The sequence below is a fragment of the Cyclopterus lumpus genome, chromosome 13 (assembly GCF_009769545.1).
Source record: "Cyclopterus lumpus isolate fCycLum1 chromosome 13, fCycLum1.pri, whole genome shotgun sequence".
Taxonomy (NCBI): domain Eukaryota; kingdom Metazoa; phylum Chordata; class Actinopteri; order Perciformes; family Cyclopteridae; genus Cyclopterus; species Cyclopterus lumpus.
In genome coordinates, this window is record NC_046978.1 from 20,482,789 (window position 1) to 20,502,788 (window position 20,000).

Below are 20,000 nucleotides of genomic sequence, written 5' to 3' on the forward strand. Positions count from 1 at the left end.
AGCTAACGGACTAACGGCAGCTAACGGGCTAACGGCAGCTAACGGACTAACGGCAGCTAACGGGCTAACGGCAGCTAACGGGCTAACAGCGGCTAACGGGCTAACAGCAGCTACTGGGATAACAGTGGTTAACGGCTAACAACAGCTAACGGGGCTAACAGCAGCTACTGGGATAACAGCAGCTAACGTGCTAACAGCAGCTAACGGGCTAACAGCTGCTAACAGTAAGAAGACTGTTTCATGAACTGTTCCAGCTCTGTGACTCGGAGACAACATGGATGCGCTGCTGGACTTTGAGGAGTGTGTCAAAGACTCACCTGACTTCAGGTAAGTACACACACACACACACACGCAGCATCCACGAACCGCGCATGTGCAGAAGTCTTGATGATGTATTTATTTTGTTCAGACTGAAGCTCGAGCTGTTCGAGGCAGATGTTTCTGTGATCGAGACACAAGTGGACAAGGTACAAATACTTCTACTAGTACTACTGACTGGTACTGCTATTACTGTTGTTACTACTACTGTTGTTACTACTGTTACTGTTGATTATACTAGTGTTACTACTACTGTTGTTACTACTGTTACTGTTGATTATACTAGTGTTACTATTACTGTTATTAATACTACTGTTACTGCTAATACAACTACTGCTAATACTGCTGTTTATACTACTACTGTTACTATTTCGGTTTTAAATACTACCACTGCTACTGCTAGCTACTATTACTACCACTGCTATGGGAACCACTGTAGTACTGCAACAACAACAAATACTAGTGGTAATACTACTACTACTGCGACAACAACTACTACTGTTACTGCAACAACTAACACGGTTTGTATACTACATCTACTGTACGAGTAGTGTGTCTGCTGCTCCCTGCTACTTCTGTTGATGAGCGATGTTATCTCATTGGTCCGTAACCTGTGTCTCTGACCAATCAGGTGATGAAGCTGTGCGGTAAGATGGTGGAGGCGGGACATGCCTACAGCGCAGCCAATCAGCTGTTCCTGACCGGCCTGGCTGAGCTCTCCATGTCCCACAAGAAGGACAGCGTCATCACAGTATGGAGCTAATTAATGCTAATGATAATCACGTGATCATGCCATATATTATTTTGTAGACTAAACTCCCCAACAGCTAAAACTATTAGTCCATTAATCAAATAATATATTATTAATGTATTAGTAATGTTAAGGTATTAGTAATAATGTGAATATATTAGTAATAATGGTAATGTGAATATCTTAGTAATATTGGTAATTTATTAGTAATAATGGTAATATTTAGGAATAATTGTAATGTGAATATATTAGTAATATGTTTAATGTATTTATAATAATGTGAATATAGTAGTTATATTGTTTATGTATTTAGAATAATGATGCTAATCATTAGTTATTAGTTCAACATGAGCTCAATCTGAAGCAACTGTAAAATCCTGCTTTTACATTAATGCATTAGTCATAATACCACTGATATAATAATAATAATTATTAGATGGACAGTCGTTAAATCCTGATAACATTATTGATCTCTGACTCTTCATTGAGGTCAGCGTCTCTACTTTTACTGTGAAATGTTTCTCACTTCCTGTTTCCTTCCCCTCAGAACTGCCTGAACCAGTTCAACCAGGGTCTTCAGGAGATGGTCAGCTTCCACACTGTGAGCACACACACACACACACACACACACACACACACACACACACAATGTATTGTTTTCCACAATAAAATGCAAGCAAGGTGTGATACTTTTGGTCCTGAGCCCCCTGACATCCTGGCTGTTATTCAATGTAGAGGAGACCACCAGGAATCAGGTTTCTGCAGGTCCTCCTGGTGTCGCCAGGAGGACCTGTCCCAGGTTCCTGTTAGAGTCTAGAACTCTGGACCAGAGCCCGATAGGGTATAGAACTCTGGACCAGAGCCCGATAGGTCCTAGAACTCTGGACCAGAGCTTGGTAGGTCCTAGAACTCTGGACCAGAGCCCGATAGGTCCTAGAACTCTGGACCAGAGCCCGATAGGTCCTAGAACTCTGGACCAGAGCCTGTTAGGGTCTAGAAGTTCTAGAAGTTCTGCTCATCGATCTGTCTTCTGTCCTCAGATGTTGTTTGATCAGACTCAGAGAGCCATCAGCCATCAGCTGACCAACCTCTGTGCACAGTAGGTCCAACACACACACACACACACACACACACACACACACACACACACACACACACACACACACGTTGGTGATGATGTTGTATCCTCTCCGAGGTTCCTGCCCCAGCTGGTGGAGACCAGGAGGGAGTTTGTCCGGATCGGAGAGGATCTGGAGACGGCGGCGCTGAAGAGCGCTCAGGTGTCTCGCTTCAAAGCTGCAGACGCCGAGCGGGCGAGTCACCTGCTGCTCGCCACGCGCAAGTGCTACCAACACTTTGCCCTGGACTACTGTCTGCAGGTACAGACAGACACACAGACAGGCAGAGAGACAGGCAGACAGGCAGGCAGAGAGACAGACAGACATACAGACAGACAGACAGACAGGCAGACAGACAGACAGACAGACAGGCAGAGAGACAGGCAGACAGACACACAGGCAGACAGGCAGACAGGCAGACAGGCAGACAGACAGGCAGACAGACAGACAGGCAGACAGACAGGCAGGCAGAATGACAGGCAGACAGACAGACAGACAGACAGACACACAGGCAGACACGCAGACAGACAGACAGGCAGACAGACAGACAGACAGACAGACAGACAGACAGACAGACACTGAAACCTTCTGCTTAATGTTTTTCAGCTCAACACTTTCAAGACTCAGCAGAGAGTCGACGTCTTAAACTCAGTGAGTTGTTCAGTTCTATTGTTGTTGTTGTTGTTGTTGTTGTTGTTTTAAAGGAGAACACGGCTTATTTGCTCTTTCTTGTCTGTGTAGTGCTCAAGATGGAACTAGTCAGGAGTTAGCTTAGCATCAAGACTGCTAGCCTGACTCTCGTCCCCTGATGTGTCAGTGGTGTTTGTGTCTGTTGTCAGATGTTCTCCTTCGTCCACGCTCAGTTCACCTTCTTCCACCAAGGATTCGACCTCCTGCGGGACCTGGAGCCCACCATGAAGGCCATGGCCGCACAGGTCCTGACCTCTGACCTCTGACCCCACTGTGCCGTTCACACATCTAGAACGACCTCTGATTCCAAAGTACTCATGTTTAGAGGTTGTGTGTTCACTACACAGGATTGTAGTGCACCTCCTCTCCTAGTGCACCTCCTCCCCTAGTGCACCTCCTCTCCTACTGAACCTCCTCTCCTAGTGCACCTGCTCTCCCTAGTGCACCTCCTCTCCTAGTGCACCTCCTCTCCTACTGAACCTCCTCTCCTACTGATCCTCCTCTCCTAGTGCACCTCCTCTCCTACTGAACCTCCTCTCCTAGTGCACCTCCTCTCCCTAGTGAACCTCCTCTCCTACTGAACCTCCTCTCCTAGTGCACCTCCTCTCCTACTGAACCTCCTCTCCTAGTGCACCTCCTCTCCTAGTGCACCTCCTCTCCTACTGAACCTCCTCTCCTAGTGCACCTCCTCTCCCTAGTGAACCTCCTCTCCTAGTGCACCTCCTCTCCTAGTGCACCTCCTCTCCTAGTGCACCTCCTCTCCTACTGAACCTCCTCTCCTAGTGCACCTCCTCTCCTACTGAACCTCCTCTCCTACTGAACCTCCTCTCCCTAGTGCACCTCCTCTCCTAGTGCACCTCCTCTCCTACTGAACCTCCTCTCCTAGTGCACCTCCTCTCCTAGTGCACCTCCTCTCCTACTGAACCTCCTCTCCTAGTGCACCTCCTCTCCTACTGAACCTCCTCTCCTACTGAACCTCCTCTCCCTAGTGCACCTCCTCTCCTAGTGCACCTCCTCTCCTACTGAACCTCCTCTCCTAGTGCACCTCCTCTCCTAGTGCACCTCCTCTCCTACTGAACCTCCTCTCCTAGTGCACCTCCTCTCCTACTGAACCTCCTCTCCTACTGAACCTCCTCTCCCTAGTGCACCTCCTCTCCTAGTGCACCTCCTCTCCTAGTGCACCTCCTCTCCTACTGAACCTCCTCTCCTAGTGCACCTCCTCTCCTAGTGCACCTCCTCTCCTACTGAACCTCCTCTCCTAGTGCACCTCCTCTCCTAGTGCACCTCCTCTCCCTAGTGAACCTCCTCTCCTAGTGCACCTCCTCTCCTAGTGCACCTCCTCTCCTAGTGCACCTCCTCTCCTACTGAACCTCCTCTCCTAGTGCACCTCCTCTCCTAGTGCACCTCCTCTCCTACTGAACCTCCTCTCCTACTGAACCTCCTCTCCTAGTGCACCTCCTCTCCTACTGAACCTCCTCTCCTACTGAACCTCCTCTCCTAGTGCACCTCCTCTCCTACTGAACCTCCTTTCCTAGTGCACCTCCTCTCCTACTGAACCTCCTCTCCTACTGAACCTCCTCTCCCTAGTGCACCTCCTCTCCTACTGAACCTCCTCTCCTAGTGCACCTCCTCTCCTAGTGCACCTCCTCTCCTACTGAACCTCCTCTCCTACTGAACCTCCTCTCCTAGTGCACCTCCTCTCCTAGTGCACCTCCTCTCCTAGTGCACCTCCTCTCCTACTGAACCTCCTCTCCTACTGAACCTCCTCTCCCTAGTGCACCTCCTCTCCTACTGAACCTCCTCTCCTAGTGCACCTCCTCTCCTAGTGCACCTCCTCTCCTACTGAACCTCCTCTCCTACTGAACCTCCTCTCCCTAGTGCACCTCCTCTCCTAGTGCACCTCCTCTCCTACTGAACCTCCTCTCCTAGTGCACCTCCTCTCCTAGTGCACCTCCTCTCCTACTGAACCTCCTCTCCTAGTGCACCTCCTCTCCTAGTGCACCTCCTCTCCTACTGAACCTCCTCTCCTAGTGCACCTCCTCTCCTACTGAACCTCCTCTCCTAGTGCACCTCCTCTCCTACTGAACCTCCTCTCCCTAGTGCACCTCCTCTCCTAGTGCACCTCCTCTCCTACTGAACCTCCTCTCCTAGTGCACCTCCTCTCCTAGTGCACCTCCTCTCCTACTGAACCTCCTCTCCTAGTGCACCTCCTCTCCTACTGAACCTCCTCTCCTAGTGCACCTCCTCTCCTACTGAACCTCCTCTCCTTGTGTTGCAGTTGTCTCAGGCGTCAGCAGACTGTGCAGCGCAGAGAAAAGAGCTGGAGAACAAACACCTGCTGGTCCAGAGAGTAAGACCTCCTGTTGGACCTCCTGTTGGACCTCCTGTTGGACCTCCTGTTGGACCTCCTGTTGTTACTCTCTGGAGGACCTTCAGCAGATGATAACTGTGTGTGTGTGTGTGTGTGTGTGTGTGTGTGTTCAGGATGCTTCTGGAGAGCCGTCGGTCTGCCCGTGTCCCGGTAGTGATGACATCATCCAGGGTCACCTGTTGAAACGCTGCAGGAGGAAACCCAAAACCTGGAAGCGGTACAGACAAAGGGAAGCACTTCCTGCTGGGGAAGGGAAGCTCTTCCCCGGGGGAAGCTCTTCCTCCCGGTGAAGGGAAGCTCTTCCTCCCGGGGAAGGGGAAGCTCTTCCTCCCGGGGAAGGGGAAGCTCAAGGGGAAGCTCTTCCTCCCGGGGAAGGGGAAGCTCTTCCTCCCGGTGAAGGGAAGCTCTTCCTCCCGGGGAAGGGGAAGCTCAAGGGGAAGCTCTTCCTCCCGGGGAAGGGGAAGCTCTTCCTCCCGGTGAAGGGAAGCTCTTCCTCCCGGGGAAGGGGAAGCTCTTCCTCCCGGGGAAGGGGAAGCTCAAGGGGAAGCTCTTCCTCCCGGGGAAGGGGAAGCTCTTCCTCCCGGTGAAGGGAAGCTCTTCCTCCCGGGGAAGGGGAAGCTCTTCCTCCCGGGGAAGGGGAAGCTCAAGGGGAAGCTCTTCCTCCCGGGGAAGGGGAAGCTCTTCCTCCCGGGGAAGGGGAAGCTCTTCCTCCCGAGGAAGGGGAAGCTCTTCCTCCCGGTGAAGGGAAGCTCTTCCTCCCGGTGAAGGGAAGCTCTTCCTCCCGGGGAAGGGGAAGCTCTTCCTCCCGGGGAAGGGGAAGCTCAAGGGGAAGCTCTTCCTCCCGGGGAAGGGGAAGCTCTTCCTCCCGGGGAAGGGGAAGCTCTTCCTCCCGGGGAAGGGGAAGCTCTTCCTCCCGAGGAAGGGGAAGCTCTTCCTCCCGGTGAAGGGAAGCTCTTCCTCCCGGGGAAGGGGAAGCTCTTCCTCCCGGGGAAGGGGAAGCTCTTCCTCCCGGTGAAGGGAAGCTCTTAAGGGAAGCTCTTAGGAAGGGAAGCTCTTCCTCCCGGGGAAGGGGAAGCTCTTCCTCCCGGGGAAGGGAAGCTCTTCCTCCCGGGGAAGGGGAAGCTCTTCCTCCCGGTGAAGGGAAGCTCTTCCTCCCGGGGAAGGGGAAGCTCTTCCTCCCGGGGAAGGGGAAGCTCAAGGGGAAGCTCTTCCTCCCGGTGAAGGGAAGCTCTTCCTCCCGGTGAAGGGAAGCTCTTCCTCCCGGGGAAGGGGAAGCTCTTCCTCCCGGGGAAGGGGAAGCTCTTCCTCCCGGGGAAGGGGAAGCTCTTCCTCCCGGTGAAGGGAAGCTCTTAAGGGAAGCTCTTCCTCCCGGGGAAGGGAAGCTCTTCCTCCCGAGGAAGGGGAAGCTCTTCCTCCCGGTGAAGGGAAGCTCTTCCTCCCGGGGAAGGGGAAGCTGAAGGGAAGCTCTTCCTCCCGGGGAAGGGGAAGCTCTTCCTCCCGGGGAAGGGGAAGCTCAAGGGGAAGCTCTTCCTCCCGGGGAAGGGGAAGCTCTTCCTCCCGAGGAAGGGGAAGCTCTTCCTCCCGGGGAAGGGAAGCTCTTCCTCCTGGGGGGGAAGGGAAGCTCTTCCTCCCGGGGGGGAAGGGAAGCTCTTCTAAGTGTTTCATGTTTCCACTGGTTTCAGATGCTGGTTTTCCATCAGAGACAACCAACTCATGTACAGGAAGTCACACAAGGTACGGCTGAGATGAGTTAGTGAGTTATGTGTTGATCTTCTTTCTGATTGGTGCGTTCACACCAAACGGCTTCATAACTCTCGTCAGTTTACCAGTCAAGTTGTGTTCATTTGTGTCTTTCGCAACCAGTTGCGAAAAGGGGGCGTGGCTTATCTCCGTGGCTCGTCTCGGTAAAAACGGTTATAATATCCTCCGTCCACCGCGGTCGAAATAACCACTAGTTCTGCTTCATACTTGTTGTGCACAACACCAACACCAAACATACGGTGGAACGTGTTCTGTTCCTGCAGGAGAACTCTGTGGTTCTGTTCGAGGATCTCCGACTGTGTGCCGTCAAGTCTCTGCAGAACCTGGACCGCCGGTTCTGTTTCGAGCTGCTCTCAGTTCAGAAGTAAGAGACACAGACACACACAGACACACACCTTTAAGGACACAAAGACACACACAGACACACACCTTTAAGGACACAAAGACACACACAGACACACACCTTTAAGGACACAAAGACACACACAGACACACACCTTTAAGGACACAAAGACACACACAGACACACACCTTTAAGGACACAAAGACACACACAGACACACACCTTTAAGGACACAAAGACACACACAGACACACACCTTTAAGGACACAAAGACACACACAGACACACACCTTTAAGGACACAAAGACACACACAGACACACACCTTTAAGGACACAAAGACACACACAGACACACACCTTTAAGGACACAGACACACACAGACACACACCTTTAAGGACACAAAGACACACACAGACACACACAGACACACACCTTTAAGGACACAAAGACACACACAGACACACACCTTTAAGGACACTAAGACACACACAGACACACACCTTTAAGGACACAAAGACACACACAGACACACACCTTTAAGGACACTAAGACACACACAGACACACACCTTTAAGGACACAAAGACACACACAGACACACACCTTTAAGGACACAAAGACACACACAGACACACACCTTTAAGGACACTAAGACACACACAGACACACACCTTTAAGGACACAAAGACACACACAGACACACCTTTAAGGACACTAAGACACACACAGACACACACCTTTAAGGACACAAAGACACACACAGACACACACCTTTAAGGACACAAAGACACACACAGACACACACCTTTAAGGACACAAAGACACACACAGACACACACCTTTAAGGACACTAAGACACACACAGACACACACCTTTAAGGACACAAAGACACACACAGACACACACCTTTAAGGACACACAGACACACACCTTTAAGGACACACACACACAGACCTTTAAGGGTGTGTGTGTGTGTGTGTGTGTCACCAGGTGCTGTGCCCTGCAGGCTGACTCCCAGCAGCTGCAGCAGCTCTGGCTCAGCGCGCTGCACGGCAGCATCGACCTCGCGTACCGAGAGGGAGACGACGCTCCGCTCCCACAGGTACTTTAAATATACCACAGTACAAATACCTCTCCTGGCTTCAATGAGGGAGTACAAGTACTTCTCCTAGCACTCTGTCCATTAAATATGAACAAGATTCCGTGTGTTTCTAAACAGGAAGTACTTGTGTACTCTTTATAGGTGATTGTAGGCAGTGGGGAAGACAGTAAAAGTACTATTACCACACAGTATAACTAGTCTGTTAGAGTAAAAGTACTATTACCACACAGTATAACTAGTCTGTTAGAGTAAAAGTACTATTACCACACAGTATAACTAGTCTGGACCTCAGCTGTGTACTTCAGAACTTGTAGAGGTCCACATTGACCCTGCCTGTGTTCAGCCTAGAGAGCCCCCCCCGGGCCCCCCCCTCCAGAGGCCCCCCGTGCTGGGCGTGGCCCTCAGTTGCCCCGGCAACCAGCAGTGCTGTGACTGTGGGGAGGAGGAGCCTCGCTGGGCCTCCGTCAACCTGGGAGTCACCATGTGTATCGAGTGCTCGGGGATACACAGGTAGTACACAGGTAGTACACAGGTAGTACACGGGTAGTACACGGGTAGTACACGGGTGGTACACGGGTAGTACACGGGTAGTACACGGGTGGTACACGGGTGGTACACGGGTGGTACACGGGTAGTACACGGGTAGTACACGGGTGTTACACGGGTAGTACACGGGTGTTACACGGGTAGTACACGGGTGGTACACGGGTAGTACACGGGTAGTACACGGGTAGTACACGGGTGGTACACGGGTAGTACACGGGTGGTACACGGGTAGTACACGGGTGGTACACGGGTGGTACACGGGTGGTACACGGGTAGTACACGGGTGGTACACGGGTAGTACACGGGTAGTACACGGGTGGTACACGGGTAGTACACGGGTGGTACACGGGTAGTACACGGGTGGTACACGGGTAGTACACGGGTAGTACACGGGTGGTACACGGGTGGTACACGGGTAGTACACGGGTGGTACACGGGTAGTACACGGGTGGTACACGGGTGGTACACGGGTAGTACACGGGTGGTACACGGGTGGTACACGGGTAGTACACGGGTAGTACACGGGTAGTACACGGGTGGTACACGGGTGGTACACGGGTGGTACACGGGTGGTACACGGGTAGTACACGGGTGGTACACGGGTGGTACACGGGTAGTACACGGGTGGTACACGGGTGGTACACGGGTGGTACACGGGTAGTACACGGGTAGTACACGGGTAGTACACGGGTAGTACACGGGTAGTACACGGGTGGTACACGGGTGGTACACGGGTAGTACACGGGTAGTACACAGGTAGTACACGGTACACAGGTAGTATACAGGTAGTACACAGGTAGTACACGGTAGACAGGTAGTACACAGGTAGTACACGGTAGACAGGTAGTACACAGGTAGTACACGGTACACAGGTAGTATACAGGTAGTACACAGGTAGTACACGGTAGACAGGTAGTACACAGGTAGTACACAGGTAGTACACGGTACACACAGTACACAGTACACAGGTAGTACACGGTACACAGGTAGAGTACACAGTTGCGTAGTACATTGTACTCTTTGTGTAGAGAGTACTATGTAGTACATTGTGTACTTCCTGTCTCCAGGAGTCTCGGTGTTCACCTGTCCAAGGTGAGATCTCTCACTCTGGACTCCTGGGAGGCTGAGCAGCTGAAGGTAACACACACACACACTAACACACACACACACACTAACACACACACACACTAACACACACACACACACACTAACACACACACACACTAACACACACACACTAACACACACACACTAACACACACACACTAACACACACACACTAACACACACACACACTAACACCCTCACACACACATTAGTTCATTTATATGTAAATGTGTATATATGTATGACTATGATGCTAAAAACTAACTGACCTCTGTATCTTCGTCCTCTATCTTCCTTATCGCTTCCTCCTCCTCCTCCTCCTCCTCCTCCTCCTTCTCCTCCTCCTCCTCCTCTTGTAGCTGCTGTGTATTCTGGGTAATAATGTGATGAACCAGATCTACGAGGCGAGATGTTCAGCTGAAGGACGAGTGAAACCTGGAGCTGCCAGCGTGCGGTAAGACCCCTGATCTGGGGTCAGTTTGTGTCTCTCTATTTATTATTATTTAGAGCCACAAACTGATCCAGGCCCTATTTCTCGTACTAAGTGGATCAAGTGTCCTGTTATCCATCTTAAATGAACACGGTGATTGACATCAGGCTATCTCGGTTTCTCAAAGGCTCAAACAATCTGGTTAATTCAAACCAGACTTCAGTCCTCAGGATAGTAGAAACATGATTTTCTAACAGCACATGAACTCAAAGGAAGAGACTCTTTTTCTCCTCTGGAGATGATCATGAACGTATTTGAGGAATTCCAGACCATAATCATGGAAAAATCTAATCAATTCATTCACTCGCGCTGGAGAGGGGGCGTGGCTTATCTCCATGGAAACATTTATAACTTCCTCCATTCACCACGGAACAAATAACCACTAGTTCTGCTTTATACTTGTTGTGGAAAGACGTCTGAACATCTAATGCCCTCGTGTTTGGGTTCGTAACATTAATATCATATATATATTTATACATAACATCACCCGTAGGCTCACAGCTCGGTGACTAAATGGATGAACATCTTCTTTATTCACAATTCACATCCAGTCGTCTGCGTTGACTTTCATGAATCTGCTCTCAGCATCAGTGTTGGGAAAATGTATCGGCTCATTTTAAGAGCCTCATTCTTTAAATGTGCCTGCTGGCAGTCGGCGGAATGACATCCATCATCCAATGAGATCTAACATAACTATCTCAACTCTTTCAGAACAATAGATAATATATATGTGTATATACATTATGTGGAGATGAACATATAGAACTGTTATTGCATTTACTCGGACATGACCAGAGAACGTAATGAACACATCCATGAGTTCCACCAAAACCACGATGTTCTGCATCGCCGACACTGTAGAACAATGTACCACAATGTACCACACTGTACAACAATGTACAACAATGTACCACACTGTACAACAATGTACAACAATGTACCACAATGCACCACACTGTACAACAATGTACCACACTGTACAACAATGTACAACAATGTACCACAATGCACCACACTGTACAACAATGTACCACCATGTACAACAATGTACCACAATGCACCACACTGTACAACAATGTACCACCATGTACAACAATGTACCACACTGTACAACAATGTACCACAATGCACCACACTGTACAACAATGTACCACAATGTACCACACTGTACAACAATGTACAACAATGCACCACACTGTACAACAATGTACCACCATGTACAACAATGTACCACAATGCACCACACTGTACAACAATGTACCACCATGTACAACACTGTACCACACTGTAGAACAATGTACCACACTGTAGAACAATGTACCACAATGTACCACAATGTACCACACTGTACAACAATGTACAACAATGTACCACACTGTACACCAATGTACCACACTGTACACCAATGTACAACAATGTACCACAATGTACCACACTTTACAACACTGTACACCAATGTACCACAATGTACCACACTGTACACCAATGTACAACAATGTACCACACTGTACACCAATGTACCACACTGTACACCAATGTACAACAATGTACCACAATGTACCACACTTTACAACACTGTACACCAATGTACCACAATGTACCACACTGTACACCAATGTACAACAATGTACCACACTGTACAACAATGTACACCAATGTACCACACTGTACAACAATGTACCACACTGTACAACAATGTACACCAATGTACCACACTGTACACCAATGTACCACACTGTACACCAATGTACACCAATGTACCACACTGTACACCAATGTACCACACTGTACACCAATGTACACCAATGTACCACACTGTACAACAACAATGTACCACACTGTACACCAATGTACACCAATGTACCACACTGTACACCAATGTACCACACTGTACAACAACAATGTACCACACTGTACACCAATGTACCACACTGTACAACAACAATGTACCACACTGTACAACACTGTACAACAATGTACAACACTGTACAACAATGTACCACACTGTACAACAATGTACCACACTGTACACCAATGTACACCAATGTACCACACTGTACACCAATGTACACCAATGTACCACACTGTACACCAATGTACCACACTGTACACCAATGTACACCAATGTACCACACTGTACAACAACAATGTACCACACTGTACACCAATGTACACCACTGTACCACACTGTACAACAATGTACAACAATGTACCACACTGTACAACAATGTACACCAATGTACCACAATGTACACCAATGTACCACACTGTACAACAATGTACACCAATGTACCACAATGTACACCAATGTACCACAATGTACACCAATGTACCACACTGTACAACAATGTACACCAATGTACCACACTGTACACCAATGTACACCAATGTACCACACTGTACACCAATGTACCACACTGTACACCAATGTACCACACTGTACAACAACAATGTACCACACTGTACAACACTGTACAACAATGTACCACACTGTACACCAATGTACCACACTGTACAACAACAATGTACCACACTGTACCACACTGTACACCAATGTACCACACTGTACACAACAATGTACCACACTGTACAACACTGTACACCAATGTACCACACTGTACACCAACAATGTACCACACTGTACAACACTGTACAACAATGTACAACACTGTACAACAATGTACCACACTGTACAACAATGTACCACACTGTACACCAATGTACACCAATGTACCACACTGTACACCAATGTACACCAATGTACCACACTGTACACCAATGTACCACACTGTACACCAATGTACACCAATGTACCACACTGTACAACAACAATGTACCACACTGTACACCAATGTACACCAATGTACCACACTGTACAACAATGTACAACAATGTACCACACTGTACAACAATGTACACCAATGTACCACACTGTACAACAATGTACACCAATGTACCACAATGTACACCAATGTACCACACTGTACAACAATGTACACCAATGTACCACAATGTACACCAATGTACCACAATGTACACCAATGTACCACACTGTACAACAATGTACACCAATGTACCACACTGTACACCAATGTACACCAATGTACCACACTGTACACCAATGTACCACACTGTACACCAATGTACCACACTGTACAACAACAATGTACCACACTGTACAACACTGTACAACAATGTACCACACTGTACACCAATGTACCACAATGTACAACAACAATGTACCACACTGCACCACACTGTACACCAATGTACCACACTGTACACAACAATGTACCACACTGTACAACACTGTACAACAATGTACCACACTGTACACCAATGTACCACACTGTACAACAACAATGTACCACACTGTACCACACTGTACACCAATGTACCACACTGTACACAACAATGTACCACACTGTACCACACTGTACACCAACAATGTACCACACTGTACAACACTGTACCACAAGGCTCTGCATACAGTCTGTGAGACAGTCAATGTGGTGTTCAATGTAGGCTCCAGAAGGTCTGTAATAATTGATTCCTTGTGGGCAGAATGGAAGGCGCTCGTACAGGAAGTCGTCATCACGTCATCAGAACTCTCTCCCTATGAAACATTAATATAACTAATATCACTCCATCAATGAGGAAGGGAGCGGCCATTTTCTTCAGGGGGCGTGGCCAGATTATCCAGCTAGAATGAATGAAAACGCTAAACACGTTAGCCACGTACGAGAAATAGGGCCCAGGTGTCAGTTTGTGTAATCAATAATAATGTATTGATGACATGGCTGCTGATCAGTAAGAAAACAACAGATAAAATACAATAACTGTATTTGTTGTTCCTTCTAGAGCCGAGAAGGAGACGTGGATCAAAGAGAAATATGTGGAGAAGAGATTTGTGTCAGATCGTAAGATATTCATGCAACAAGTTGTTTTCATATATTTATATATATATATATATATATATTAATATATATATATATATATATAACGACCTCCTCCTTCTCCTGCAGGAGGTCTGAAGGGCGACGCCGGGCGGCGGCTCTATCAGGCGGCGGAGGCCGGGGACCTGGTAGCCATGGCGACGGCGTTGGCCCAGGGGGCAGAGGTCAACCAGAGCATTGGGGAGGAGGCGGGACGCACGGCGCTGATCGGAGCTGCTGTCGGGGTGAGGAGGAGGAAATAATACTAATAATAATAAAGCTTCACAACAAGTGAAAGGGTTGCATTTAAAACCTCATCAATGCAGCATCAATGTAGCATCAATGTAGCATCAATGTAGCATCAATGCAGCATCAATGCAGCATCAATGTAGCATCAATGTAGCATCAATGCAGCATCAATGCAGCATCAATGTAGCATCAATGTAGCATCAATGCAGCATCAATGCAGCATCAATGTAGCATCAATGCAGCATCAATGCAGCATCAATGTAGCATCAATGTAGCATCAATGTAGCATTCATGTGTTGCTTGTTAACTCCTTTATGTCAAAGCTTCTGATTCTATGAGAAGAAGAGTTCACAGGAAGATTGTATCACCACATAGACCAGTCACGTTGTTGTTGTTGTTGTTGTTGTTGTTGTTGTTGTTGTTGTAGGGGTCGCTGTCGGCCTGCGAGTTCCTGCTGCTAAACAGAGCAAACGTCAACCACCGAGACCTGAGAGGGCAAGGAGCCCTCCATGCTGCTGCTGCTGCTGGACACACAGGGTACACACACTACACACTACACACTACACACACTACACACTACACACACACTGCTGCTGGACACACAGGGTACACACACTACACACTACACACACACTACACACTACACACACACTGCTGCTGCTGCTGGACACACAGGGTACACACACTACACACTACACACACACTACACACTACACACTGCTGCTGCTGCTGGACACACAGGGTACACACACTACACACTACACACTACACACACACTGCTGCTGGACACACAGGGTACACACACTACACACTACACACACACTACACACTACACACACACTACACACTGCTGCTGCTGCTGGACACACAGGGTACACACACTACACACTACACACACACTACACACTACACACTGCTGCTGCTGCTGGACACACAGGGTACACACACTACACACTACACACACACTGCTGCTGCTGCTGGACACACAGGGTACACACACTACACACTACACACTACACACACACTGCTGCTGCTGCTGGACACAGGGTACACACACTACACACTACACACACACTACACACTGCTGCTGCTGCTGCTGCTGGACACACAGGGTACACACACTACACACTACACACTACACACACACTACACACTGCTGCTGCTGCTGGACACACAGGGTACACACACTACACACTACACACACACTGCTGCTGGACACACAGGGTACACACACTACACACTACACACTACACACACACTGCTGCTGCTGCTGCTGGACACACAGGGTACACACACTACACACTACACACTACACACACACTGCTGCTGGACACACAGGGTACACACACTACACACTACACACTACACACACACTGCTGCTGGACACACAGGGTACACACACTACACACTACACACACTACACACTACACACTACACACACACTGCTGCTGCTGCTGCTGCTGGACACACAGGTTACACACACCACACACTACACACTACACACTACACACACACTGCTGCTGCTGCTGCTGCTGGACACACAGGGTACACACACTACACACTACACACACACTACACACTGCTGCTGCTGCTGGACACACAGGGTACACACACTACACACTACACACACACTGCTGCTGCTGCTGGACACACAGGGTACACACACTACACACTACACACTACACACACACTACACACTGCTGCTGCTGCTGGACACACAGGGTACACACACTACACACTACACACTACACACACACTACACACTGCTGCTGCTGCTGGACACACAGGGTACACACACTACACACTACACACACACTACACACTACACACTACACACTGCTGCTGCTGCTGGACACACAGGGTACACACACTACACACTACACACACACTACACACTACACACTACACACTGCTGCTGCTGCTGGACACACAGGGTACACACACTACACACTACACACACACTGCTGCTGCTGCTGGACACAGGGTACACACACTACACACACACTACACACTGCTGCTGCTGCTGCTGCTGGACACACAGGGTACACACACTACACACTACACACACACTACACACTGCTGCTGCTGCTGCTGCTGGACACACAGGGTACACACACTACACACTACACACACACTACACACTACACACTGCTGCTGCTGCTGGACACACAGGGTACACACACTACACACACACTACACACACACTACACACTGCTGCTGCTGCTGGACACACAGGGTACACACACTACACACACACACTACACACACAAACTACACACTACACACACATATACACACTGCTGCTGCTGCTGGACACACGGGGTACACAAACTACACACTACACACATACACACTACACACACACACTACACACTACACACACATATACACACTACACACACACTACACACTACACACACATATACACACTACACACACACACTACACACACATATACACACTACACACACACTACACACTACACACACATATACACACTGCTGCTGCTGCTGGACACACGGGGTACACACACTACACACTACACACACACACACACTACACACACATATACACACTACACACACACACACTACACACACATATACACACTACACACTACACACACATACACACTACACACACATACACACACTACACACTACACACACATATACACACTACACACACATATACACACTGCTGCTGCTGCTGGACACACGGGGTACACACACTACACACTACACACACATATACACACTACACACACACACACTACACACACATATACACACTACACACACATATACACACTACACACACAAACTACACACTACACACACATATACACACTGCTGCTGCTGGACACACTGGGTACACACACATCAGAATAAGCCCCTCCCCCTTTCATTGTCTGTGCAGACAGGTGTGTCTGCTGCTGAAGAGGGGAGCCAATCAGTACGCTGCAGACGAACGAGGCCAGGATCCGTTGGCCATCGCCGTGGAAACCGCCCACGCTGACATCGTCACACTGTGAGTGACGGGACGGGGTTAGCCTAGCTTAGCATAAAGACGTAAACCTCACTCTGTAGGTTTTAGATCCACCAGCTTGATGCTCCTTCTGGAATCTGATGTTTACATTTTCTTGTTGACATTAAACATGAAACATGGTTTCAGACTGCGGATGGCCAGGATGAACGAAGAGATGAGGGATTCAGACGGAGTCTTTGGAGCCATGGGTGAGGACTCTCTCTATCCCACCCCCCTCTCTCTATCTCTATCTCTCTCTCTATCCCACCCCCCTCTCTCTATCTCTCTCTCTATCCCACCCCCCTCTCTCTATCTCTATCTCTCTCTCTATCCCACCCCCCTCTCTCTATCTCTATCTCTCTCTCTATCCCACCCCCCTCTCTATCTCTATCTCTCTCTCTATCCCACCCCCCTCTCTCTATCTCTATCTCTATCCCACCCCCCTCTCTCTATCTCTATCTCTCTCTCTATCCCACCCCCCTCTCTCTATCTCTATCTCTATCCCACCCCCCTCTCTCTATCTCTATCTCTCTCTCTATCCCACCCCCCTCTCTCTATCTCTATCTCTCTCTCTATCCCACCCCCCTCTCTCTATCTCTATCTCTCTCTCTATCCCACCCCCCTCTCTCTATCTCTATCTCTATCTCTCTGTCTATCCCACCCCCCTCTCTCTATCTCTATCTCTCTCTCTATCCCACCCCCCTCTCTCTATCTCTATCTCTCTCTCTATCCCACCCCCCTCTCTCTATCTCTATCTCTTTCTCTATCCCACCCCCCTCTCTCTATCTCTATCTCTCTCTCTATCCCACCCCCCTCTCTCTATCTCTATCTCTCTGTCTATCCCACCCCCCTCTCTCTATCTCTATCTCTATCTCTATCCCACCCCCCTCTCTCTATCTCTATCTCTATCTCTATCCCACCCCCCTCTCTCTATCTCTATCTCTCTGTCTATCCCACCCCCCTCTCTCTATCTCTATCTCTATCTCTCTCTCTATCCCACCCCCCTCTCTCTATCTCTATCTCTCTCTCTATCCCACCCCCCTCTCTCTATCTCTATCTCTCTGTCTATCCCACCCCCCTCTCTCTATCTCTATCTCTATATCTCTCTCTATCCCACCCCCCTCTCTCTATCTCTATCTCTATCTCTATCTCTCTCTCTATCCCACCCCCTCTCTCTATCTCTATCTCTATCCCACCCCCCTCTCTCTATCTCTATCTCTCTCTCTATCTCTCTGTCTATCTGTCTATCTCTCTCTATCTCTATCTCCATCTCTGTCTATCCCACCCCCCTCTCTCTATCTCTATCTCTATCTCTCTGTCTATCTGTCTATCTCTCTCTATCTCTATCTCCTCTATCTCTCTCTCTATCCCACCCCCCTCTCTCTCTCTCTCTCTCTCTATCTCTATCTCTATCCCACCCCCTCTCTCTATCTCTATCTCTATCTCTATCCCACCCCCCTCTCTCTATCTCTATCTCTATCCCACCCCCCTCTCTCTATCTCTATCTCTCTCTATATCTCTCTGTCTATCTGTCTATCTCTCTCTATCTCTATCTCCTCTATCTCTATCTCTCTCTCTATCCCACCCCCCTCTCTCTCTCTCTCTCTATCTCTATCTCTATCTCTCTGTCTATCTGTCTATCTCCTCTCTCTCTCTATCTCTATCTCCTCTCTCTCTATCTCTCTCTCTCTCTCTATCTCTCTATATATCTCCTCTCTATCTCTCTATATATCTCCTCTCTCTCTCTCTCTCTCTCTCTCTATCTCTCTATCTCTCTGTATATCTCCTCTCTCTCTCTCTCTATCTCTCTGTATATCTCCTCTCTCTCTCTATCTCTCTGTATATCTCCTCTCTCTCTCTATCTCTCTGTATATCTCCTCTCTCTCTCTCTATCTCTCTGTATATCTCCTCTCTCTCTCTATCTTTCTGTATATCTCCTCTCTCTCTCTATCTCTCTGTATATCTCCTCTCTCTCTCTCTCTCTCTCTCTGTATATCTCCTCTCTCTCTCTCTCTCTATCTCTCTATATATCTCCTTCTCTCTCTCTCTATCTCTCTGTATATCTCCTCTCTCTCTCTCTCTATCTCTCTATATATCTCCTTCTCTCTCTCTCTACAGGGTTCCTGCAGATCCTTAAAACCTCTTAAAATCAGTCTTAGACATTATAAAACACAGGAAGTGGGAGGAGTT

General features: G+C 48.7%; 1 protein-coding gene across 1 annotated transcript in view; it reads left to right on the forward strand.

Annotated features, from left to right (window-relative positions):
• zgc:162872 (BAR_ACAPs and ArfGap_ACAP domain-containing protein) overlaps positions 1 to 20,000 on the forward strand; it is a 22,549-nt gene that overhangs the window by 328 nt on the left and 2,221 nt on the right. The window contains exons 1-21 of the mRNA XM_034548669.1: positions 1 to 327; positions 410 to 467; positions 950 to 1,069; positions 1,617 to 1,670; positions 2,110 to 2,168; positions 2,265 to 2,448; positions 2,794 to 2,838; positions 3,027 to 3,122; positions 5,156 to 5,227; positions 5,362 to 5,465; positions 6,931 to 6,982; positions 7,273 to 7,373; positions 8,345 to 8,456; positions 8,800 to 8,966; positions 10,070 to 10,139; positions 10,469 to 10,563; positions 14,461 to 14,519; positions 14,625 to 14,779; positions 15,211 to 15,320; positions 17,703 to 17,813; positions 17,958 to 18,019. The exon at positions 1 to 327 is cut by the window's left edge and continues 328 nt beyond it. Coding sequence (XP_034404560.1) covers positions 275 to 327; positions 410 to 467; positions 950 to 1,069; positions 1,617 to 1,670; positions 2,110 to 2,168; positions 2,265 to 2,448; positions 2,794 to 2,838; positions 3,027 to 3,122; positions 5,156 to 5,227; positions 5,362 to 5,465; positions 6,931 to 6,982; positions 7,273 to 7,373; positions 8,345 to 8,456; positions 8,800 to 8,966; positions 10,070 to 10,139; positions 10,469 to 10,563; positions 14,461 to 14,519; positions 14,625 to 14,779; positions 15,211 to 15,320; positions 17,703 to 17,813; positions 17,958 to 18,019 — 1,939 coding nt within the window. The 5' untranslated portion in view covers positions 1 to 274. The remainder of the gene's footprint in view (positions 328 to 409; positions 468 to 949; positions 1,070 to 1,616; positions 1,671 to 2,109; positions 2,169 to 2,264; positions 2,449 to 2,793; positions 2,839 to 3,026; positions 3,123 to 5,155; positions 5,228 to 5,361; positions 5,466 to 6,930; positions 6,983 to 7,272; positions 7,374 to 8,344; positions 8,457 to 8,799; positions 8,967 to 10,069; positions 10,140 to 10,468; positions 10,564 to 14,460; positions 14,520 to 14,624; positions 14,780 to 15,210; positions 15,321 to 17,702; positions 17,814 to 17,957; positions 18,020 to 20,000) is intronic.